The sequence below is a fragment of the Eufriesea mexicana genome, unplaced genomic scaffold (assembly GCF_001483705.2).
Source record: "Eufriesea mexicana isolate 0111107269 unplaced genomic scaffold, ASM148370v2 scaffold1767, whole genome shotgun sequence".
NCBI classification, from domain to species: Eukaryota; Metazoa; Arthropoda; class Insecta; order Hymenoptera; family Apidae; genus Eufriesea; species Eufriesea mexicana.
The window spans coordinates 38,706-62,866 of NW_016909873.1; the positions used below are offsets into that span (position 1 = coordinate 38,706).

At 29.1% G+C, this 24,161-nt stretch overlaps 8 protein-coding genes across 12 annotated transcripts; 4 read left to right on the forward strand and 4 right to left on the reverse strand.

Moving 5' to 3' along the window:
- Positions 1 to 488: 488 nt before the first annotated feature.
- LOC108548782 (b(0,+)-type amino acid transporter 1) lies at positions 489 to 7,691 on the forward strand. Of its 3 annotated transcripts, none has more exons than XM_017901895.1 (6): positions 489 to 875; positions 5,415 to 5,756; positions 5,867 to 6,615; positions 6,773 to 6,986; positions 7,063 to 7,368; positions 7,469 to 7,691. In XM_017901895.1, exons 1-6 carry the CDS (start codon positions 851 to 853, stop codon positions 7,531 to 7,533), a joined length of 1,701 nt encoding a protein of 566 aa, XP_017757384.1. In that variant the 5' UTR covers positions 489 to 850; the 3' UTR covers positions 7,534 to 7,691. The 3 variants fall into 3 exon arrangements, with proteins under 3 accessions (XP_017757384.1, XP_017757383.1, XP_017757387.1); XM_017901894.1 differs by lacking the exon at positions 489 to 875 and adding an exon at positions 4,366 to 4,462; XM_017901898.1 differs by lacking the exon at positions 489 to 875 and adding an exon at positions 5,126 to 5,248.
- Positions 7,692 to 7,825: 134 nt separating this feature from the next.
- LOC108548747 (uncharacterized protein C1orf131) lies at positions 7,826 to 8,504 on the reverse strand. The gene is made up of 2 exons (XM_017901839.1): positions 8,455 to 8,504; positions 7,826 to 8,362 (listed from the first exon to the last, which is right to left on the reverse strand). The coding sequence occupies exon 2, from the start codon at positions 8,351 to 8,353 to the stop codon at positions 7,826 to 7,828; it is 528 nt and encodes a 175-aa protein (XP_017757328.1). The 5' UTR covers positions 8,354 to 8,362; positions 8,455 to 8,504.
- Positions 8,505 to 8,721: 217 nt separating this feature from the next.
- LOC108548695 (exosome complex component RRP4) lies at positions 8,722 to 9,842 on the forward strand. The gene is made up of 3 exons (XM_017901771.1): positions 8,722 to 8,925; positions 9,007 to 9,247; positions 9,330 to 9,842. Exons 1-3 carry the CDS (start codon positions 8,789 to 8,791, stop codon positions 9,840 to 9,842), a joined length of 891 nt encoding a protein of 296 aa, XP_017757260.1. The 5' UTR covers positions 8,722 to 8,788.
- Positions 9,843 to 10,258: 416 nt separating this feature from the next.
- Positions 10,259 to 11,746, forward strand: LOC108548696 (pyrazinamidase/nicotinamidase). Its single transcript, XM_017901772.1, has 4 exons — positions 10,259 to 10,453; positions 10,554 to 10,798; positions 10,916 to 11,462; positions 11,675 to 11,746. Exons 1-4 carry the CDS (start codon positions 10,259 to 10,261, stop codon positions 11,744 to 11,746), a joined length of 1,059 nt encoding a protein of 352 aa, XP_017757261.1.
- A 241-nt stretch (positions 11,747 to 11,987) lies between these two features.
- On the forward strand, positions 11,988 to 17,351 carry Rpb7 (DNA-directed RNA polymerase II subunit RPB7). 3 transcript variants are annotated; one of them, XM_017901791.1, is made up of 9 exons: positions 11,988 to 12,058; positions 12,201 to 12,310; positions 12,393 to 12,552; positions 12,628 to 12,678; positions 12,771 to 12,836; positions 12,922 to 12,993; positions 13,072 to 13,105; positions 13,177 to 13,221; positions 17,286 to 17,351. In XM_017901791.1, exons 1-8 carry the CDS (start codon positions 12,047 to 12,049, stop codon positions 13,191 to 13,193), a joined length of 522 nt encoding a protein of 173 aa, XP_017757280.1. In that variant the 5' UTR covers positions 11,988 to 12,046; the 3' UTR covers positions 13,194 to 13,221; positions 17,286 to 17,351. The 3 variants fall into 3 exon arrangements, with proteins under 3 accessions (XP_017757280.1, XP_017757279.1, XP_017757278.1); XM_017901790.1 differs by lacking the exon at positions 17,286 to 17,351 and adding an exon at positions 14,453 to 14,514; XM_017901789.1 differs by lacking the exon at positions 17,286 to 17,351 and adding an exon at positions 14,445 to 14,511.
- Positions 14,076 to 16,197, reverse strand: LOC108548709 (uncharacterized). The gene is made up of 5 exons (XM_017901788.1): positions 15,950 to 16,197; positions 14,897 to 15,394; positions 14,726 to 14,814; positions 14,417 to 14,638; positions 14,076 to 14,336 (listed from the first exon to the last, which is right to left on the reverse strand). The coding sequence occupies exons 1-5, from the start codon at positions 16,073 to 16,075 to the stop codon at positions 14,171 to 14,173; spliced, it is 1,101 nt and encodes a 366-aa protein (XP_017757277.1). The 5' UTR covers positions 16,076 to 16,197; the 3' UTR covers positions 14,076 to 14,170.
- On the reverse strand, positions 16,910 to 19,421 carry LOC108548711 (rab-like protein 6). Its single transcript, XM_017901792.1, has 5 exons — positions 19,266 to 19,421; positions 18,704 to 19,188; positions 17,838 to 18,622; positions 17,251 to 17,752; positions 16,910 to 17,168 (listed from the first exon to the last, which is right to left on the reverse strand). The coding sequence occupies exons 1-5, from the start codon at positions 19,390 to 19,392 to the stop codon at positions 16,968 to 16,970; spliced, it is 2,100 nt and encodes a 699-aa protein (XP_017757281.1). The 5' UTR covers positions 19,393 to 19,421; the 3' UTR covers positions 16,910 to 16,967.
- A 959-nt stretch (positions 19,422 to 20,380) lies between these two features.
- Positions 20,381 to 22,173, reverse strand: Smyd3 (SET and MYND domain containing, class 3). Its single transcript, XM_017901838.1, has 6 exons — positions 22,058 to 22,173; positions 21,666 to 21,907; positions 21,282 to 21,586; positions 20,890 to 21,169; positions 20,646 to 20,808; positions 20,381 to 20,583 (listed from the first exon to the last, which is right to left on the reverse strand). The coding sequence occupies exons 1-6, from the start codon at positions 22,171 to 22,173 to the stop codon at positions 20,400 to 20,402; spliced, it is 1,290 nt and encodes a 429-aa protein (XP_017757327.1). The 3' UTR covers positions 20,381 to 20,399.
- Between the last annotated feature and the right edge of the window lie 1,988 nt (positions 22,174 to 24,161).

The following is a 24,161-nucleotide window of genomic DNA, read 5'->3' on the forward strand; positions in this document are numbered from 1 at the left end:
TGTGTTGCTTTAATATATTAATTTAAAATGATTGTTAATGTTTCTTTTTTATAACATTTTTTTATACATTTATATCATCTTACGTTAATAGGAAACCTATAATCATTAATGTTTCTGTTATTTTACTTAATTATTTCAGAGCTAAAAATGTATTTTATATCGTTTTAATTTATTTGATAAGAAATTATAAAATTATCTACGCATAATTACATATGCATGGAAGAAATTTAGAAATATTAATATGTTTTATAAAATGATAGCAGTAAAAAGTAGAAAGTAGTTAAAGTATTAAAGAATAAATTCATAGATATCTAATAGAAGTTGAAAGACGGAAAAACGATATCGAGCGAATTTGCGCGCCGACGCTAGGCGCTCGTGCTACTATCTTCCTTTCCCTGTCGCACTTCCAATTTCCCCTTCTCGACCTCGTTCCTGTTCGTTCTTTGGCGGGTACGTCTCCCTCTGTCGAACACCCAGTTCATCGTTAGAGGTGGATCAGTGCGAGTCGTGTTGGAATATCATAATCACATAGAAGGTATACGTACATTTGCGTTAACTCAAATTGCCGTGAACAAAAAGATCTGAATTTGAAAACAAAAAAACCCCAGCGGTTGAATAAACGCAATAAAGTCATCGTTCGAAATTAGAAACGGAAAAACGGGGCGTACGTAAAAGTCGCCCGTTAGAACGTGAACTAGAAATTTACAAGCGAATTTAGCGAAGAAAAGAAGCAGACGGCGGGCCGAAGACAGCTGTATACGGCAGAGACAGTGGTTGCACCGAAAAGTCGGCGTGGTGTCATGAGAGGCGGTCTCACAATCCGCCCTTCTTATCGGTCCCTCTTAGAGTCATGCATGTCGCGCCCTTCAAACGAGGTAAACATTTTGTTTTATTTATCATTACTATTTTTTGTCACGTCGTAATGTCCATTTTTTTTACAAAAAAAATTCTTATTCGTAATTGGTAAAATTCGCGCGCTTTTTTCTCACATCGGGTTACTCATTCATAAACGCAACTTCCATTGTTGGAAAAGTTTTTTCATTAATGCTGTTAAATTATACAAACCAGTGGATTAAGGATTGTACGTAATTTTTGTATAATTTCAAAATTTAATAATTTCGTAGAAATGAATAAATAATAAAGAATAAACACATTTATAATACAACGTGGCTTTTTATCGAGAAACAATAGAATTTATCATTGATAACTTAAATAAAGGGAAATTCCTTACAAGTGTCGTGATATGATCACAAATTACTTAAACAAATTATATAAACCAACATGATCAGTATTGTGTAAAGATGTCTTGAAATCTTGCTTTAAAAGATACACAATTCGTCGTTGAAATAGAACCTGTTGTTGCACACTTGCATTAGTTATAGGACACGAAAGCACGTGTATGTCGTGATGTACAATTTATACATTGTACAGTTGGTTATATTTGAATTGAGAAAATAGCAGGAATTAAATGAAAATTTAATCATTTGCACTGCCAGAAAAATATACTATTTAAGAAACATTTTATTTTGATCTTTATTTCTTTAATTATCTATAATTGTTCATAACTTGCATAAACGACTTAGAGCACTGTCTCAACATGATACAGTGAAAATGAGAAAAGTAAAGTATCGGTATATATCTAGAAAACGCAACAGTTGAAATCCACGAAGAATTGCACCATTACGTGAAACGAGGTATTTAGATATATGCAGTGTACGAAAAATTTGTACGGGACCCCAAGAATGTCTATGTTTCCTGTTTAAGCTATTATTGATAGCGATATGAAATTAACTAAAGAATACTTGTTAATATTCCATTTATATACATCTATTTTAAAAAATTTTATTTTATTTTACAGTATCGGAATCAAATTTCCAGGTCTGCCTCGACGTTAAATCTAACCCATAGGTGTATTTTAAGACACTTTGCGCAAGTGGTTTTTCGTTTTCGTTGCAGAATGAAATTTATCGTTCATCAGCCTTACCTATCGTACTTTCTTTGCATTAAATAAGACGGTTAAATTCGTTTATAATTTTCCGTTATGCAAACCGAAAATGTAAATTTTCAAGAAAGATCAAGCATTATTAAATCCCAAGTTTGATATCGATCTTAATATCTCTTTCACGTATACGAGTTCAAAGCTTATTTTTAACATTTCACGATGAATATGTACCGCGTGCGATGTGGCTACAAATAGATGAACAACTTCTCGACGAACTGCTGAACGAACAAACGAATAGACAGCGATAAGTACTCTACGACGTACTCCGTTTAAGCCAATTATACTTTCTATGCAAACCAACGCGTCTTGGTCTTCTTCTCCGTGGTGTTCAGTTACTATCTAGGTTAGGCGGTACGTGTTTGAAGCTGCGTTGATTTTATCGTGAAATCTTGCTTTGAATGGTACGGTTATTAAAACCTCGTTTCCAATCTTCTAAGAAACAAACACGTTACACGCGAGACGCGTTATGTTAAATAGCTAAACCTCAAACTAAAATCTTCGAAAAACGTCTTGTTCTTTACACAAATTGTTCTTCTTGAAATCGAAATTTTGATGTCAAGTAAAATAGTTAGGAACTGTCTTCCTATCTCGGTGGTATGAATACCAACGATACAGTGATAAATACAACGATCGATAGAGTGAAACGAAAACCACTGACCAATGTCATGTGACTGTAAATCACAGCTTTACATGAACAATTTTACAGTTTAACGTTGAGAGTAAATTCTCCGCCATGATTTACGTAACAGAACTAAATTAGCAAATATTTAATTTCGAATATACTAAGAACACGCGAATATCTCTGTATGTTGGTATAATTTTGAACCCGATTTGAATTGATTAGAAACATATGCGTTGACAAATGACTTAAATTTCATTCTGCGTGCTTCGTCGAATAGATTACTACGAATAAGAAGAATCGTCGATTCCATGAATTTTGCTACTATTATTGAACGGCTCAAAATACATTCCAAATGAATTACAACATATTTTATTTCATCTCTTTTTCTTCTTCTTTTTTCATCGTATTTTTATGCTCACTTTACAACCAATTCGACCTTCGTCATAGACAAAATCATCTTTCATATAAGACCTCGCACGGAGATCGGTTTCTTTCGCACGAACGATCAATTAAACGCAATTGCATCATTACGACAGTTTATCACAATAGACATTAACACGGTTTAGAAGCATACGTAGCATATAAATTGCGATGGTGATGAAAATCTTGATATAGACAATAAAATGAAACGAAAATGAAATATAAATGAAATTCATAAAGAAGAGCCTCTTTTGTTAGAAATAACGTATGCATAGGATAGTGTGTTCATTTCATGCCAAACGGTAGAACGACCACTGGCAGGCATTATACATTATACGCTGCAAACGCCGTGTTAGCATATCGCGTTACCAATTCGACAAATTTACATGCTGATTCGTAATTCGTCATCGAACAAATGTCATGTCCAATTGCTAATTGCTCGAGCCGTGTAAAATTATTAAACTTGTTTACCATTTTACAAGGCAATTACAATACCGTTTGAAAGTGACGTTAGAATTTAGAAAAATGCGACATATAAAAGTGATTATTATTAAACGAGTTTACATTACTACCCACGTAGAACAGAACCAGCAATTCTCACGTAATTAAAAATGACGCAATAATCTTGTACTTCTATTTCTACTCCTTTTATTCTCTTCTTCCTTTTACATTTTTACGTAGTGTTTGCAGAAGAATAACGCCACCTGTCTCGCGCGCGCGCGTTTCTTCAGTCATATTGCATCATTTTACTGTAGATTGACAACTAAACCCACATAGTTCAGCCACAAATCTTCAGAGACATCCATTACCACTTGAACATCGGCAGATTTTAACTACATTTCCCACTGTCGATCCTTATTTCGTCAAACAGTGGCAGTCTTTTAAACTCAATGCTCAGTTATATTAAAAGAACCATGCGCGTACGTGGTTAAATGATATGCTGCTACTTAGCAACATAAACGGTCAGCATATTTTACAAATTTCTCCATTACCAAGATATTTCGAAGCACTTTATTCTTTATAGAAATAAAAAAAATGCAAATGAAACGAAAGTGGAAATGATTCGCTGTTTTCTTCCTTTTTACACTTCGTAAAGTTTAATTAATGAAATTGAATTTATCGAGAAAGCAAATAAAATATTCGAGATATTACATAGATAGATTTCTGATATGCAAAAGGATGCGCCTACAGGTTTTAGATAGTTCACGTTAGGGGGGAAACTTGAGCGATATTTAAAACTGATGCTGTGATAAACGGTTAACATAGATGCGTTAATAAAGAAATGGACAATTTATCGAAAGGTCACCTTCAGAATAAAGCTACGGACGTCTTGCGTAGTGCGCGGTTTGGTCACATCGGAGCTGAATTCGTAATTGAAAGAATGTCTATCTATATCACGAGTTCAACGATTAATCGAAGTAAATGTTTCAGACTTCTCTATTTCCATAAAGATCTACCAGCAGTTCGTATTCAATATCGTCGTTATTATTGATAGTTTCCATTTTCAGTATACACACGATAGGCCGGCATAGCATAAAAGATTGATATCGACCAATCAATTGAAAAGATGATTAAGAAACTGGGTATTGTTTGTTTCGATTGCATTACCGATATGTCCAATATCAGTGAAGGAAATAATTGCGTCCAGATTCCGACAAGCGTGTTTGCATTTTGCGGCCCATTGTACGTTAAAACGTGTAAAGAAAGCAAACCGATCTCAGTCACGAGAGATCTTTGGCATTCAGCCATGCGAACTATTACGGTAGCAACAACGCCTCGGTTATAATAATATAATAATGTACGTCACGTGGCGACATAAATACAAATCCAACGATTTGTCGCTTTTTAGATCGTCGTGGTTCTTCGTAGTATACCAATATCGTAGTTTAGACGCAAAAAGGAAAAACAGTGCGATAGTATTAAATTTCAAATGATCGTGGTATTAATCGTTTTATGATGATCTTAACGATACGTCTTTTATACGTTTATACGCTGAAGTGAAGTTTTACAGCAAACCTACCTTTTCGTTCGCGTGTTATTTTTCGCTCCCGGAAGGAGACTGCTCGTGCAGATACGTAAGAAATTCTATATTAACCAGAGATAATTTTGAATTCGTATTTTTTCGCGAAACTTGTACTATTTGCAAGTAGTGGACGACCTGGTTGAAATTGTCGATAATAAAGCCTGATGAATTATGTATGAAGGTAATCGTACGATTCATTGCTGTGAAAAATTTCTAATACGATAAACGACATATTCGTAAGACGATGTAGAAATATGAAATAATCGCGCGATGTTTCATTAATCAATTGATTAATCTATCGAATATAAAGATGCGGTAGATTTATTAAAGAATTTGAATGATTTCAGCTACCGTGGGACATGATCCACAAACGAGTAACGGCAATCAATCGCAACAGCAGTTACAAAGCGGTGGATGGAATGGAATTCCTGAAACAACATTGGTTTCTCGATCGATCAGAAGCAACGGCTGGAACCCAATTACGACGCCATCCCAGCAACAAGAACAACAACAGCTACACGAACGGAAACAGAAAGGAGTTAAATCTGGGAATCTGGGAGATGATGAAGACGGGGGTGGAGGGGGTGGAGGGTTGGAGGGGACGGACCCAGAGGAGAACAACTCTGTTCACCTCAAGAGACGGGTGGGACTCGTCAGTGGGGTGGCTCTAATCGTTGGTACCATGATAGGTAGCAATCTATACCGTTTCAGTAAAATCTTATATGGTTAACTGAAAAGAGTACAGTTTCAAATTCTTCTTCTTCTTCTTCTTCTTATTCGTTCAATCACGAAATGATAGGTTCTGGGATATTCGTTTCGCCGTCAGGGCTTTTGGTTCGAACCGGCAGTATCGGAATCAGCTTCCTCGTATGGACGGCCTGCGGCTTGTTGAGTCTATGCGGTGCGTTAGCATACGCCGAACTGGGTACGATGAATACGAGCAGCGGCGCTGAGTACGCTTACTTTATGGACGCATTCGGTGCACCACCTGCTTTCCTCTTCTCGTGGGTTTCCACGTTGGTTTTAAAACCGTCTCAAATGGCAATAATCTGTTTGTCGTTCGCGCAGTACGCGGTTGAGGCCTTTGCAGCCGACTGCGATCCACCCGAGGAAGTCGTCAAAATCGTTGCGCTCCTGGCAATTATACTTATACTGTTAGTAAACTGTTACAGCGTTAATCTGGCCACAGGTGTACAAAACGCGTTTACCGCAGCAAAATTGATCGCCATACTTGTTGTAATTGCCGGTGGCTCTTATAAGTTGATACAGGGTAATACGCAACATCTCAAAGGCGCTTTCAATACGATGGATGGTGGTACTGTTAATGTAGGCAGATTAGCTACAGCTTTTTATACTGGTTTATGGGCATACGATGGATGGAATAATCTCAATTATGTCACTGAAGAAATCAAAGATCCTTCGAAAAATCTGCCACGTTCCATTATGATTGGTATACCCCTTGTCACCCTATGTTACGCATTAATAAACGTTTCCTACCTAGCCGTGATGTCACCTTCGGAGATGATCGAAAGCGAAGCTGTTGCAGTAGTAAGACAATTTTTAATATCCTTCTTTCTTTCAGAAATCAAGAATTAAAACAGAAATTCGTTATTTTAACGAATTTTGTTATTTTAACGAAATTCGAATTTATTATTAAGGTTTCTAAACCTTAAATCTAAAAAGGATATCAATTATCGATTTGCAGACTTTCGGAAATCGGATTCTGGGTGTTATGTCATGGCTTATGCCGCTTTCGGTTGCAATCAGCACGTTTGGTTCCGCAAATGGTACCCTATTTGCAGCAGGTAGACTCTGTTTCGCTGCGTCCCGAGAAGGCCATTTACTTGATTGCCTCAGTTACGTACATGTACGACGTTTTACTCCTGCACCGGGACTTATCTTTCACTCGCTCGTTGCAGGTATCGTTTACACTATCTTCAATTTCCATTATACCTTAATATAATAATATAATGTATTTATTTCCTCCCCCACTAGGAGCAATGGTACTATCCGGAAATATTGATTCCTTGATCGATTTTTTTTCGTTCACTGCTTGGATATTTTACGGCGGAGCAATGTTAGCTCTATTGGTGATGCGAAGGACCAGACCGAATCATCCACGACCATATAAATGTCCGTTGATAATACCTGTTTTCGTACTTGGAATTTCTGCGTACCTGATTGTAGCACCGATCATTGATAAACCTCAAATCGAGTATTTATATGCGGCTGGGTTCATTTTAGCGGGCATGCTTGTCTACCTCCCGTTTGTTAAATACGGATATGTGCCCAAATTTATGGGTAAGTATGTTCATTCAACATAATTTGTAATATGCAGAAAAATTACAAAATCATCAACAAAAAATTAAGTACCTAAGGTTAATAATTATTTTCTCTACAGAAGGAGTGAATGCTTTCCTTCAAATGTTACTTGAGGTTGCACCAACGGCTGCAGCCTTCGATTAATCTTGATCAGCTAAAAAAGCATGATTCTTTAAATGCCAAATCATTCCATTGTGGCATAGTGAATATAATATGAATATCTATTTTAAATATGAATAGATAAAGATATGTATCCTCTTATTGAAGCTCAAGGCTGGCCCAAATGAATTCACAAATATATAAAAATATTATTTTATTACTTGTTATTCATATATGATATACAATACATAAAACACATTACTGTTAGACAATATGTTAATGTTGTAACTACTGAACAAAACGACTAAAAATATTTTAAATGTTTATGGTTACAATTTTATTTTTTATTTTTACCTAGTGTTGTTTTATTTATTTTTCCATAAATTCCTAATAGACCATCAGAACCTTTTTTACGGGTCTTTTTAGTTTTATGTTTAGTTAAACTGTTTTTGGAACCTGACATAAGTTTTGTGTTCTTCTCCTGTGTTTCCTTGTAACCTTCTTTCTTTTTATGCTTCAAAATTTTATAATTAATACCTTTTTTTCTTGGAGGTTTTGCTCCTAAATTAATAGCAAATTCAACTTCTGCTTCCCCTGCTTTTTCCCCTTTAAAACCAGACATACCAAATTTCATAACTTCGTATCTAACACGTTTCATTTCTGCTTCCTGTTTCTTTTTGTCATCGTTATTGCAATTTCGTCTATCCTTTGTTATATTGAATTTAAAATTTCGTATATCACTGTTTTCTTCGCTTTCAATAATTTCTCTTTTCTTTTTCTTTGGCTTTTGATAATTCACTGATACAAATTCCTTTACAGCATTTTCTTTTACCTTTGATACTCGTGTAGGAATAAAATCTTCCATTATGAAATACTGAAAGTATAATTATTATAATATTATAGATTTAATCTCTTCAAAAGTAAAATACAAATATATTCAGTATACTATTTATATGTATTATTTACCAGCTACTCACGAAATTAGAATTTTATTAAGCATACATATATTATCTTTTACTGTTTAAACATAACAAATTTCAATTAATTTAAAATTCAACAGTTATATATCGTTACTTTCACATATACAATTATAAACTAACTTACTTATAAGGGACTAGGATTACTATTTAGTAACTCTTACGATATTATGCTTTATACTTCACGCCATACTTTACGCACATAAAGGTTAAATATAACCTTAAATGTGATCGTATGTACACATCCTAATTTAAATAAGAGACGATATATTTGTACAAGTATTAATTATTGTGTATGTACAGCATAACAACAATTGCTATATATGATGGAAGAATATCCACCTATTAATGTACGTTTAGCAGTAAATAGAGTTAATTTAAATTTAATAAAAAATAATGACACACAACCCCGAATATATACACCGGGAGAAGAAATTTCTAGTCAACCGGATTTCTTAAGGTAAAAACATGTATTTTATTTCTTTAAAAAGGAAATATCGAAGAAAAGAGAAAGAAATTCATTATCGTACAATTTTATTAGAGGACATGGAACATATGTAGATGATGAAAATACATTACGCGCATCCGTAGCTGGTGTTTTAGAAAAAGTAAATAAACTTATTTCAATAAGACCGTTGAAAGCGCGTTATCAAGGCGAAATAGGAGATGTAGTTGTTGGTCGTATAACTGAAGTGCAACAGAGACGATGGAAGGTTGATACAAATTCCAAACTTGACTCTGTATTGCTACTTTCCAGTGTTAATTTACCAGGTGGAGAATTGGTATGATATAAAATTCCCTTTTCGTATACTAATGAAATGAGTATACTTTTTAAAATAATCCATTCTTGTATGTAATTTATAGAGGAGGAGATCAGCAGAAGATGAACAAACTATGAGACGCTATCTTCAAGAAGGAGATTTAATTTGTGCAGAAGTTCAAAGTACTTTTGTCGATGGTTCTCTTTCATTACATACTAGAGTTTTAAAGTATGGTAAATTGTCTCAAGGTATAATGTTGAAAGTATCTCCAGCTCTTATAAAAAGAAAGAAGACTCATTTCCATAATTTGGAAAATGGTGCAAATTTAATATTAGGAAATAATGGTTATATTTGGATTGGAACTAGTAGGCAAGATACTGATAGATCAGAAGGTGGTTTTACACAAGATTCATCAAGAATTCCACAAGCAAATCGTGAAGTTTGTGCACGATTACACAATTGTATTTTAATCTTAGCACAATGTAATATCCAACTTACAGATACATCTGTTACATATGCATATGAAGAGTCTATGAAATATAAAGTAAATGAATTGTTGGAACCTGAGGTGATGTTTGATGTATCAATAGATTACCATCGAAGATTAATACAATAATACTTTATTTTAATAATTATACATTTGCATATAATTTAATAAATAAAAAAACAGAAATAAAAAGAATTGTATACTTATTGTAAATTTCTAATGAAAGATATATAGTAATAAAAAAAATTTTGTATTCTATTTATTCTAATTTTCTATACCAAATCATGAAGTATTATGTTACAGATAATAATATTTTTTATTGGAAATACTATTACAGCATATACAAAATGCAAACGTGAAAATAAATTATTTTAAAGCAATTAAAGAGAAAAGTACATTATAAAATAATATGTCATAGTATTTTATCACATAATTTTACATTTTTAAACAGATTTCAGAAAGTAATATATAATATGATTGTACTTCATTAATACAAGTATTGATTAAACAAATAACTTAGAAACAAGAAATTACAGTAAAGAAACATGGATGCATGTTTTACTGCATTTGATAAAAATGGAGATGGATATTTATCTATCACAGAATTTGAATTCATTTGTCGTGCGTTATTTCGCAACGATCGTGGAAAAGTTTACAACATTGAAGAAAGCCAGTTGAGGGAAATATATTCTATATTTGACTTAAATGGAGATGGAAAAATTGATAGAGAGGAATTTGAGGTATTTACATATCTGTAAATATTATGTTGTTCAAATAATTATTATAAACGTCATAATGATCATAATCATCTTTAAATATGATTCTATTCTGAATCCATAGATTTGTTGGAATCGTTGGATTAAAATATGCACACGTCCAAAGAGTGCTTTTTTAATTGTGGATGTGCAGAATGATTTCATAACAGGTTCCTTAAATATCAAACAATGTGCTGCTCAGCATGATGGTTCAGAAGTAATTGAACCAATTAATCGTTTATTGGAAACTGTACAATTTGATGCTGTATTCTATTCTCTTGATTGGCATCCCATGAATCATGTATCCTTTATTGATAATTTACATCTTAGGTAATTAATCTAGATTAATTATGATTAATTAATTTTGTTTAAATTTCAATTCAATATCATTTAATACAAATACATTTTTATAACAAAATTTATAAATTAATTGCTTTATTTTCTCAGGGAAGTTGATTCTAGTAGCGGAATCTCCAAAGAAGCCGCACAAGTTTACGACACTATAACGTTTAGAGGTCCGCCATTGCTAAAGCAACGTCTTTGGCCTCGTCATTGCATACAAGATTCCTGGGGTGCTGAACTTCATAAAGATTTAAAAATTGTAAACAATGCAATTAAGATATATAAAGGAACTAATCCAGAAGTAGACTCATATTCTGTTTTTTGGGATAATAAAAAATTAATGGAAACAAGTTTGTCCTCGCAATTACAAGAGAAAGGCGCGACAGATATATATATCTGCGGGTTAGCTTATGATGTTTGCGTTGGAGCTACTGCAGTAGATGCACTTACAAATGGTTATCGAACTATTCTCATTGATGATTGTAGTCGAGGAGTAGATCTTGTTGATATTGAAAAGACTAAAGCTACTGTTATAGCTAATAATGGAGTAATTGTAAATTCAAGTCAAGTAAATGCAATGGTTGAAGGAAAAGATCGTCGACCAGAACTTGGATATAAATTAGCCTTAGAAATTAAACGAAAATTAAATTTTGTAGATGATGATAATTAATAACTTTACTTTGTTGTAAATTATAAATTAGTTTAATAGCTTATTAAGTGAACAATAGATATTAAATTAATACAATATTATATATTAAAGATTTTGCTTCCTTAAAAATAACATTTATAAGATAATTTATAATAAGTTATTTTCTGCATTAAATATCAATATTATGCTTTATCTAATTAATATTTGTTATTCAGATTAAACATCATAGATTGAAGAATATAAATATCAATAAAAGTGCTTTTATCGTGTTTAATCAACATACATAATTTGTAACAATACTGCATATACGTATAACAAAAGGTGCACGTATCTCTATTAACTGATGACTCTTTCTTTGTGATCATTATTTTCTTCTGTTACTATAAGTTGAATAAATAGTTTCGCAAAATAAAAAAATAAACGTCGCTTTTTAATATCTATAAACTTTTGAGTAAATTACTAAGTAAAAAATTATAAGAAGATGACATTTATTCAGTTCCATAATATAACCTAAATAAGTGAACGTATACGCGAAAATATTACTGAATAAGTTAATTACATATTACTTGATATTACTGAAATAAGACATGTTTTATCATGTAAGTCATTTTAACTTAAAATACTAAAGAACAAAATATGTGTAATGATAAATATTGAATAAATGATAGTGGTAAAATGTGCGTTGAAATATATATATCTAATAAAATAAAGTATATATACTTTAATTTTATATCTTTATAGATATCATTAGAACATGAAGTTTTGTTGCATCCTAGATATTTTGGGCCTCAATTATTAGATACTGTGAAACAAAAACTATATATTGAAGTAGAAGGAACTTGTACAGGAAAGTAAGTTAGTGAACATAATAGAAGTAGCACATTTATTTAAATAATTACATATTTTAAAAAATAACATTTTTGGTTATATCAGATATGGATTTGTTGTTGCTGTTACAACAATAGATAACATAGGTGCAGGGATTATATTGCCTGGACAAGGTTTTGTGGTATATCCAGTTAAATATAAAGCAATTGTGTTTAGACCATTTAAAGGAGAAGTATTAGATGCTATAGTAACACAAGTAAATAAGGTAAATATAAAAAGTAGTTTTAAATCTTTATAATAGTATAATTTAAAAAATTATATATTTTTTGCTTATTATTAGGTTGGAATGTTTGCTGAAATAGGACCACTTTCATGTTTTATATCTCACCATGTAAGTTATTTTTATACGAGTTGTAATCTTACAATTGTATTTTATAAATTACTAAAATACTATTTTACAAGGTATTAAATATTTTTTTGAAGTCAATTCCAGCAGACATGCAGTTTTGTCCAAATATAAATCCACCATGCTACAAATCTAAAGAGGAGGTACATATAAAAAAAATGTATAATAAAAATGATATATAGAATATGAACTGCAAATTATAAGGATGTAAATATTGTAATATTACAGGATGTAATTATTCAACCAGACGATGAAATAAGGTTAAAAATTGTTGGCACAAGAGTTGATGCTACAGGAATTGTTAGTACTTATAGCATATAGTATTTTATTCTAATATTTTATGTTATACATTATAATATTCATGCAATATATTTTTAGTTTGCTATTGGAACATTGATGGACGATTATTTAGGTAAATATTTACTTCATCAATCTAGTGATTATTTCTATTATAATTTTTTAAATATATGTTTTTCTTTATAGGACTTGTATGTAACTGAATGGAATTGATACATTATCTATTTTAATGTAAGTTTTACATGTTAAATAAAGTACTTCTTATTTTTACGAAATAACAACATTTTTATGTAAAACATAAAAGTAAAGAAAAGAAAGAAATAAAGCAGAAAATATATATTTTATATGAGGTATAGTTAATTCGACAATATAACGCATTTTTAAATTATTGTATTAAATGATGTTTTCAATTTATATTGATATGACATAATTAAAGTCACTGACACTTAGAATTATTTACGATTTATAGCTATAGATATTTAATGATATGCAAAAAAGAACTTCATTGATAAAACGAAAAAGAACGCGTAATAGAATTTGAATTTTTTTTAAATCATTTTTTGTAAAACATCTTCAACAATTCCTTACAATGGCAGAATTCATTCAAATTGCTTTATACAGTTCAAATTCTTGAGTGCACAATTTTTTTCTAAATATTTAAAATTACAAATTAATTTATTACTATTACTACTAATCAGAATATTTGTACTTTTAGATTTCATTAATTATATAAGCACACTATATTGTTCGAATCAACTATGCTTTTCATAGTATACATTGTACATTATCTAAATAAATATATGTATTAAATACGTGTCTACTTTAACACAAATAAAAATTTTATTCCATCAATTATTCATTTGAAATCATAAACAATAATTTACAGTAGTAGTAAATAAATAAATAAATAAATAAGTGAATAATAATGAACAATAGATTGATTCAATTACAGTGTAAATAAACTTCTAAAGTATAACAAATATACAAATATAAATTTAGAAACATAATATCTATAGAAATTTTGTAAATTTTAAGTAATTTTTTACAATTATATAAATTTAAACAATATATTAAAACATGGTGTAGCTTCATTGTTTATTGTTTTCGTTTTTTACATAATGCAATAATTAAAAAAGTATTAACAAATTCATTTTATTCGTAGTAATGCAAAAGATATTTTCTAAAAATCGGAGTCTACGTGTAACAAGTTAATAAATAATGCCAGTTTTGTTTCAATGGGTGCTTTAATTTTCCTTTGATCTTGCTCAGGCATCGTTTTATCGACGACATGCTTAAATATTTTGCCATCATTATTAACATAAAATGTAGAAAAGCCATCATACCACCTATTAATAAATTTTATTGATTAATATAATACAATACAAGCAATAATATATTAAGTAAAGAAATATATGAATTTACTTACGCTGGTGCAGAATCTAATTCACTTTTAGTATTCCAGATTTTATATCTCCAAAATGTGAAAATTACCCTTGTACCAGAAATGCCTGCTATACGCCAACGAACTTTAATGCTACTATCTTCAGGGTGTATACTCATTTTTATAATACCCAACTTAACATAAGCAAACTTGATATGGCCTATTAATCTTAATAATGATATTTGCTTAAAGTATTGATGAATTCCACTGTAAAACATTCGCAAATATATGTATTATTTTTCTTTAATAACATTAATTTATCGGTAATAAAAATATTCTAAATTATATACTTACACAGTTGTTGTTCCTCTAATGTTATTCACAAATATTAAATCTTCTGTATAAATTTTACTATTCAATGATCGAGTAAACAGTAATGGTAACTGAAAGAAATACATATTAGTAAAATAAGATTTTAAGTTTTATGTACTTCATAACAATTTTTTGTATAATAAAGCAACATACATCTTCACGAAGAATATCATATACATTTTGCAGTTGTGTTTTAAATGATTTATGATTTTCAGAAGTTTGCATCTCACTTTTATTCTGCATATTAGGATAAACTTTTTTGTAAAGAATTTCATTCTTTGTAGATTTAGATAATACATTATAAAATGTCTCTTTAACTGGTGTCATCTCTATACACGATAAATTAGGTATTTTGTTTTTTAATTTTACAAATGATTTTTCGTACTGTGCATTATTTCTTAATAATGTTGTGCTTGCTACATCGAAATTGACATCATGTCTTATATTCTGATTATGTATTTGTCTTTGTTGATATAATTTGATCATCCATTGTTTATTCCAATTGCATTTCTTGTTTAGAGCTTTAAGATTTTCATTATTAATACTGACAAAAGTAACTGGTACATTTTGACTTAATGAAGGAACTAATAAATTCAAAGGTGTTTCTTTCTTATTTATTATTGCGCTTGTTGATGTTTGTATATCTAAAAACTATAATTAACAGTTATATTTTAATTTATTTTATATAAATAACTTTTAATTTATTTTTAAAAATGATGAAATAATAAATTCATACAAGGAAAATACATATAACATATATATATATTTTTATATATATATATAAAACCAACATTTTTGTAATTTATAACTAATTACAAATTTTAACAGTATGGATATATATATTTCCATACTTTTTAAATATATATCAAAAGATTCAATATAATATTTCTACCAATCAAATTTTCTTACTTGCTGGGAACGATACAAAATTCTTTAACTTCCAAAAATTTGCAATATTTTAACATACAAAAATAAAAATAAAAAGCAAGAAACATTAAATAACTTAATTACTATTAAAACTTATATAGGAATTGTAAAACATCAACAAATTATTACGATTAAATCATTATTACATAAATATACTGAGGTTAACTTATTCTGTAAAATAATGAATTTAGAAAACGGAAACTTTAATTGACAGTCGTCAAAAATATCATGTAAATGTAAATGATTAATAATTATTATAATAAAATTTAAAGTACTTACTTCTTCTAAAAATAAAGAGGATTTAACATTTTTTGGTAATTGATAGTTGATGTCAGTAACCTGTCTGCTACGTATATTAACAAAAGATGTAAATTTATTTGGAAGTGAACGCAAATAAAATGACATTTTCCTAAATCGTTTGTTTCACTGATTTGTTTTCAATATCTTTTAATTAATTAAGTAATGTAATATAAAATACAACTCTCGGCATGCACTTAGTATCATATTATACACAGTCTCCGTCAAATTCACACATGTTCGATAACAGTACGGTAAGAACCAACAGATGTATTTTAAATTTAAAAGAGGGCGTTCATGCTCTGTAGCAAATTTGAAACTCGTATACAACAACACGTTCAAAAACATTTCAAATAAGAAAAGAATTGTAATTTTATATGACAATTTCTTATTTATTTATGTACATTTATTAACATGAAACTGCAGTGATGACATATTGCGCTATAATATATATGATTAAAAATTAATAGTAATGATAAAATTATTACATTAATTAAATGTACCTTTTTTCATTTTAAAAGAAGATAGTCGACGAAAAAGCAGATAACACATTATATCCACATTATTTCTTAATATTTTGAGAAATATTTTATTGATACAGATTTTATTTAATAAAATAAATAACTTCAATATGCGAATAAATAAATTAAATATGTAAATGTCAATCATTTCAATGATAAGATTGCATTTAAATTTACAAAAGTATATTCATACTTGTATCAGATGTTTATGGAATGGCTAATTGATTAAGTGTCATTTATTGAATGTTCAAAATTAAAAATGATTGTTAGAAATTCTTTGTTGTTGTTTATAACATTATTTTATCATAAAAAGAATTGTAACAGGATCTTTATACATGTATTATTTGCTTTAAAGTTATTTGCAAACATTAATATGAAAGTCATATCTGAAAATTCAATATTACATGATGCTTTATGCGTGTTGCCAGAAGACAGCGTTACTAATTAAAAATATGATTGAATGTTATTTAAGAAAAATGTTATATCGCTTCATAGGCAACATCAACACCGATTCTAGTTGCAGAACCATTGAGAAATTCTTCAAGTTCATCACGTTCTCTATTTTCATCTCTTGAACGATGCAACGATCGTTTCTTCTTTTTTTCTGCTTTATCTGTTTTTTCTTTATCCTTTTCTTTATCTTTAGACTTTTTCTTTTTCTTCTTTTCTTTGTCTTCAGTCTAAAAGCATTTTAATTTTAAAGTAATATTTCTACACAACGAATTATATTATAAATACAGTGCTTTATTATCTGACACATACCTTCTCTTTATGCTTTTTCTTTTCTTTTAATACAGGACTACCACCATCGGAACTCATGTGACGCACGCTGGTATTATCAAGTAACTCTAAATGTACATTAGAACTTGTTACACTAACATCTAAACTTTTATCACTTAATTCCAATCTGTCTTTTCTGGTGCTATTACTGCTTACATCCTCACCACCTTCTGGACTTTGTCTCCATTTAGAATCACGCCGAAGCCAACTATCAAATGCATCTGAATTAATTTCTTGTTGTTCATTTATGTCATAATTATTTGATATTTGTAATTCTTGATCTATAGATGAAATAGAATCACGTTTCGCGATTTGCCGCAATTTTTCTGAATTTATTTCCGTATTTGATATAGTTTCGCGTTTGTGTTTTTGTTTACTTAATGGATTCTCAGCCAATTTAGGTTGAATGGGAGGCGTTGCTTCATCAGCTGATGATAAATCATCTTCATAACCAGCAACCAAAGGATTTGCAGTTTCAGTATCACTATCAAAAATGCAAAAGATATCAAAAGATTAGAAAGAAATAAAATTTCATGTTTTTTCTTTATTTATCTATAGCTTTAACACACCTTTCAGAATTGAGCTCCTCATGCTGTACTTTTTGTGGTGAAACTTGACTATTGTCCTCTAAGAATGATCTATCTAACAATCCATCATCTGGTATAAAATCTTCAACACTAGTTAATGGCATATTCGTATTTGTATTATTAATATGTATTACTCTGTCTATTTCATCCTCTTTTTTATTACCAAATATCTTTGACATAAGTGACTGTGGTTTGCTAATTGAATCTCGTCTATCAGAATTTTCACTTAAAAATTCAGCCATTTTAGAATCAGTTTTTGAAACATTTTGTGTAGATGATGTTGTTGATGTAACTTGTGAATTTTTAATAGGGATTACTTGATTTTCAGAAGTATTTATAAAATTTTCCTTCTTTGGTAGTGATTTCAAATCTATATTTTTTACTGGAATTGGAATTCCTCCTCCTATAGGGCCAGGCATAGAAATTGATCTTCTAACTTCAGCATTTACGTTTGTATTACCATTTGAAGATAATATATTATGATTGCTTAAAGAAGATGTAATATTAGGGACTAGAATACTGGCAGAAACAGAATCAGCAAGTGCTCTTCTTCTGTTAACAAGATTATCCAAGAATTTATTATAATTTGCATCATCACTATCTTGAAAGAGATCAAGTTCTTGTATTGTTAAACGTGTCTCTTCCTCATTGGTATCAAGTTGCTTTAATAATGTTTCTCGTTGCAGTTGAAGGAAAGGCAGATTAAAGAATTTATGTAAAAGTTTTAATCCAAATCCATTTCTCATAGATGATTCTGCATACCTCACCTATCATAAATAAGAAAAAAAATAAAATGTTATAAACATGTTTTTCTAATCATTTATAAATAATAATAGCAATAAATTTACTTGAGCTGTCCTTTCATGCAACGAATCAATAAAGTATGTTACATGATCTGATGTGACAGTTCTATGATGTGCCATGTCACAATGATTTCCTAAAACAATTACTGGGATATGGCTAGGAATTTTTGGAAGTTCTCTTTGTACATAATCAAATGTCCAAGACTTTGTAATATCCATCATAATGATAACACCATTGGTCCCTTTATAAACATCAAGAAATTCTGCGTCTAAAGCAGGCTCCTCAATAATATTTTCAGGCTGTGAATTGTCCATTTTTAAACCTTCTAATTTTTTCCTACGTCGACCTTTATCTACAACATCCCAAACTTCAACTTTAACAATATCATCGGTAGCTTTATAATTCCATTGAATACTGGTTACTTGAATTTCTTCTGTTGGTATATATTCTTCTATAAATTTTTGGCCTTGAAGTCTATGAAATAGACAAGTTTTTCCCACATTTCTGTCACCTTTTATAATAATTTTCACTAAAAATATAATTCTGTTCATTTGAAGCATTTTATTTTTTTTTTTTTTTTTAAATCAATATAATTAATATACTTACTATTATATTGTACACCTTTAGCAAATTTTCTTTGTAAAGTTGTTGGCATAGACTGATGAGCTGGTCTAGGAGATATATTCCCAACTCCATCAGACTTTCCAGCCAATCTTTTAAATGCAGAGAACATTGTATATTTCTTCTTAATTTAACAGATAATAGTTGAGATAAGGATTTTTCCTTAATCTTATAACAGATATCTGAATGAAATGGATTCAAAGAAGATAAACATTTTTATATTGATTTAATACAATATAATGTATATTTAAATGAAATCAAACTAAATTATTTATATATTATTTATATAAAACAAGTCAAATGATGAAATAAATTACTTTAAATTAAAAACAATATTGATTGAAACAATAGTCTAAACAATCGTAAATTTCTGTAAACAATACAAAAATGTGTACAGAAATTCTTTTTAATTGAATTATGTTTGATATTTAGAAATAGGTTCAGAATAAAAAATATTATTCAAATAATGAATCTAAACAACGAAAATATAAAGAAATTACACATTAATAAACGAAGTGATATAACTAATGTTTATTATAGACATAATACATCGTGTACATTGTAGTTATTATAGAAATATAAAAATATTGTTCCAGATACTTTTGTAATAAATTCCAAAGCGAAAATAATTGCTTACCACATGTTATTTCAAATTTTCAATGAAAAATTAAGAATTTATTCGTAACAAATAACCGATCTAATAAAACTTAAGCAGCTGTCACTTAGCAGCTGTATTTATTTTTTGTTGTAATGTTGGTAATTAATCACTTCTTTTATAATATCTGTACTTTGTAGAATCGTTAAATATTACAGAGAGGTCAAAGTAATAAATAACTTAAAAATCATTACTATTTTTTACATATGTTACTACATAACACAAATATTTATAATAGTATTATAAGGTTGGCACTAATGATAGCGGTGCTTTTTAATTCTATATTTACAAATTCTTAAATTTACAAGTATAGTTCTTTTTTTTAAGGATTGTACATTAAATTTACTTTTTTAAACATTAAAATTATTTACTGTATATTGTACATTGTCAGTATATTATATACAATTATAAATTATCAATATCACAAATACATTAATTGCCACGATGGTCTTTGATGGTAGAAACTAGATGATATAGTTCAAGTATTCTTTTATGATACTATGTTGTTCTCCATGAGTTATTTTTAGTATCACAGAAGCTTTTTTTATCAATTCTATAGCTTCTTTTGACTCATTCATATTTAATTTAATATCTGCTGTTGTTAGAATCAGTAGTCCAGTCACTGGATGGATTTTTCCATAATATGTTCTGAAATATGAAAATAAATTATTATATTTTCTTTATTAACACTTAAAAAATGTTCTTCTTACAAATAGCCATTAAGAAGTTCTTTAGAATATATATCAGCTTCTTCCCAATGTTTCAGACTTATAGAGGATTCAAATGCACATCGTAAAGTTAATAAATGTTGTATGTTGAGAGAGTGTAAAACACCTTCCTGTTTTGCCAAGCATACCTTGCTTACATCTAAATCTACTTTCTTTTGTAAGGAAATTATGTTTTACATTGAATCTAGCTAATATATCTACCCCATGTTATTCATAAAAAGGATACAGGCAACATCCACCATACTATCCAAATTATCTGCAGTAAAATCAGATATTTCATCAAAAATTTTTTTAAAGTCCTCTGGAAATTTTGTATTACAACTTTCACACACAACTGCATCCGGAGAACAAGGATATGTACAAAATTTATTTGGACACGCTGCTGCTTCTGCCATTGGTTCTGCTTCTTCACATTTTTTACAACGACACCAAAAATAATATCTACTTTGTAATTCTGAACGTCTGTCTCTTGTTGTCTGAAGTACATCAATGTATGATATCCTTATCTATATATGATTAGTTATAATTACAACACTGTGCTTTAAACAATTTTCTATCGTTAACAGATATTAATTAACAGATGTTAATGTCATAAAAAAAAAATTTTACAACACTTGCCTGTGACCAATCTAAACAAGGCAGATCTTCTATTGTTTTAACAATAATAGTTGTTCCCTCAAACACTACTACAGTATTAGGTTTGCAACTATGATCTAAAATAGAAGCTCCCAAATAAATACCAACACCAATAGAAGTGAACTCATAATTATATATATTAAAAGAGTTAATACAAATTCTGCCATAAATACCCATTAACTCTACACAATTTGGCATAGGTATATCTTCTAGAAATTCATATAAAACATGGCATACCCATAGAAAATGTTCTGCTCTTTTCATGTCATTTTTTATATCAGAATAATCTAACAAGATAATTTAAATATTAATTGAATAAAAATATATAAATGATATTTGATTTTCTTATATGATATAAAAACTTACGAGACATTAAGTCTTTAAATCTTCTAAAATTAGTTTTATCATAATATTCTATTTCTTCACTTCCACCTTGATTTAATTTTATAATTATACGTGCCATGAGGCGTACAAAATCTGGTACAATCTTTGGTGAAATTCTTTTTAAATTTGCACATTCTTTACCATGTATTCGCCAAGATCTTTTCTGACAAGTTTGATTACAATAATAAACATACTGACAACCACAACATCTTAAAAGCTTACCACTGAAAAGAAAATAATTCCTATAGTTTATAGAAATTTGTATTATTATTACTACAATACTATTAATCAGTAAACTAACTGTTAAGTTATAATAAAAGAAATTAAAATATTACCGATATTAAGCAGTTTTTTTAAAAATATTAACAATATACCTTTTAAAACAATAATCACATACACTAGTTCTGTATTTTGAAGACAGACAATAAGCAAATGGTTTGGTAGCAAAGACAGTAGTGCCTTTTTTTATAAAGTTTTGATTTTCGTTCATGTTTAAAATAAATTTGCTTTGTTATTAATGCTTAATATTTTCGTTACTATAAACCACCACAAACATTGAATGTCAAGTGCTCACTCTGCACTGAAATATTATGCCTAGATAAGAATATAGCTAGCTGATTTGATTGGTTGTGTATAATCTCAACACCTTTATTCACACACATTGTCATTATTGATTAAGATGATACATTTACAAATATATAACGCGATAAAGAACGTGAAAGGAACTTAATAAAACAGAGTGAGATAAAGTGACAGTGAATGACATTAGCGTAGTTGACTAGTGTCTTATGTGTTTTAGGAAGAAAGTATCTTAACAGAAAAGGTGCATTTTTGCTTGTAATATAATTCATGTGTTCGAATATCAAAAAAGAGATTGTAATTTTGTTGATTCGTTGTAAGAACCGGTAGATTACTTGGCAGAAACAAATATATAATATGCAATTTTTAAAGCTAAATAAATGTCAAACTTGCTTAAAGATATTTATAAAAAAAAAAAAAAGATTATTTCTTTATTCTAATCATTTTTGGACTCTTCATAAGAATTTCCTTATCTTGAGATACATATGATTTCAAGCGTAAAATTATCGATCTGTTATTTTCTCATTGATTTTGATGGTCTTAAAATATATTGTAATTATTTTAAATAACTTTTTTATTTGGAAAGATTGACAATTCGCTTTAGTCTCTGAGATATTAGAAGAAAAATTGCTACTAATACATTGAATTTTGTCCATACAAAAGTTTACAACGTATATAAAAATTATCAAGATCATAAAAAATAGCAATTCGATAATTTTTCCAATTTTACGTTAGAACAGTAGAAATATTTTATATAAAAGAAATTAATTTGCATTCTATAATAAAAAGAAATTTAGATGGTTTGCTATTCTTTTTATCTCTATATCTATTAAAAATATATGAACATTTTTCTAATGCAATAAGATATCTATATTTGGTTTCATTAACTCTCGCCAATATAGAAATCTCTAGACTATACAGTATACAGTATAATCACTAAGAATAAGAAAGTAGAATCTTCAGAAGGAAATTAAATAGAGTATCGGATTATTTTTTTTATTTTTGTTACTCTGTTTGTGGACAGTTAGACAACCTCTTATTATGCATAATAAGACGTCAAAATTTCACATTATTTAATATTATTGCTAATTTAATTGTAATTTGATTATCGTGGCACGTGTTTGTTCATAATCTATTACATATTAATTTGAAATTGTGAAATGTAAGTTCGCGGTTTAACTTTTAGAATGGCGGCATATTGGCGGTTAACCGTATTGTAAAGGAGAGGTTACTTTAAACCGCAAATTGATATAATACAATAAAGCTTTCAATTTTTTACTCGATGGGAGTTTTAGTTCGTGGGAAAAATAGTTAAATCACAGATGAATTTAAACATAAATGCACATTTATAATATATAAGCAAAAATAATAGATAAGAATAATAGAAAATTGTCGCTAGTATGATATAACCTGAAAGTTATAATTAAAGTCGATTAAACATTATTAATCCCCGGTCTCGGTCTAATTCATTAAGCACTTGAAAAAATATATTGACAACAATAATGTTTGGTATCAATAATAGATAAATAATTTACTAAATAAATGTGGTAAACAGTTGAAGAGAAAAAACCATGTAAGGAGATTTATAGTTAGTATAATTTTATTTAAATGTAATTACCTTTGGAAACAATAGTCGCATCTTTCATTACGATACTTAGATCGTAAGACATTAGCAAATGGCTTTGCAGTTAAAATAGTTGTACCCTTATCAACTGGTAGTTGCTTATATTTATACATTGTTCTTATTTTTATTGAAATTTATTATTTATTTAATATTATTTAATTTTTACGTAGTATTCATTAAAAAATATAATATTTAATGATTATACTCATTCACTGGTTTGATCAAATTCACGTACTGACTATTTTGAGGTCAGTTTATTTTAGTGAATCTATTAT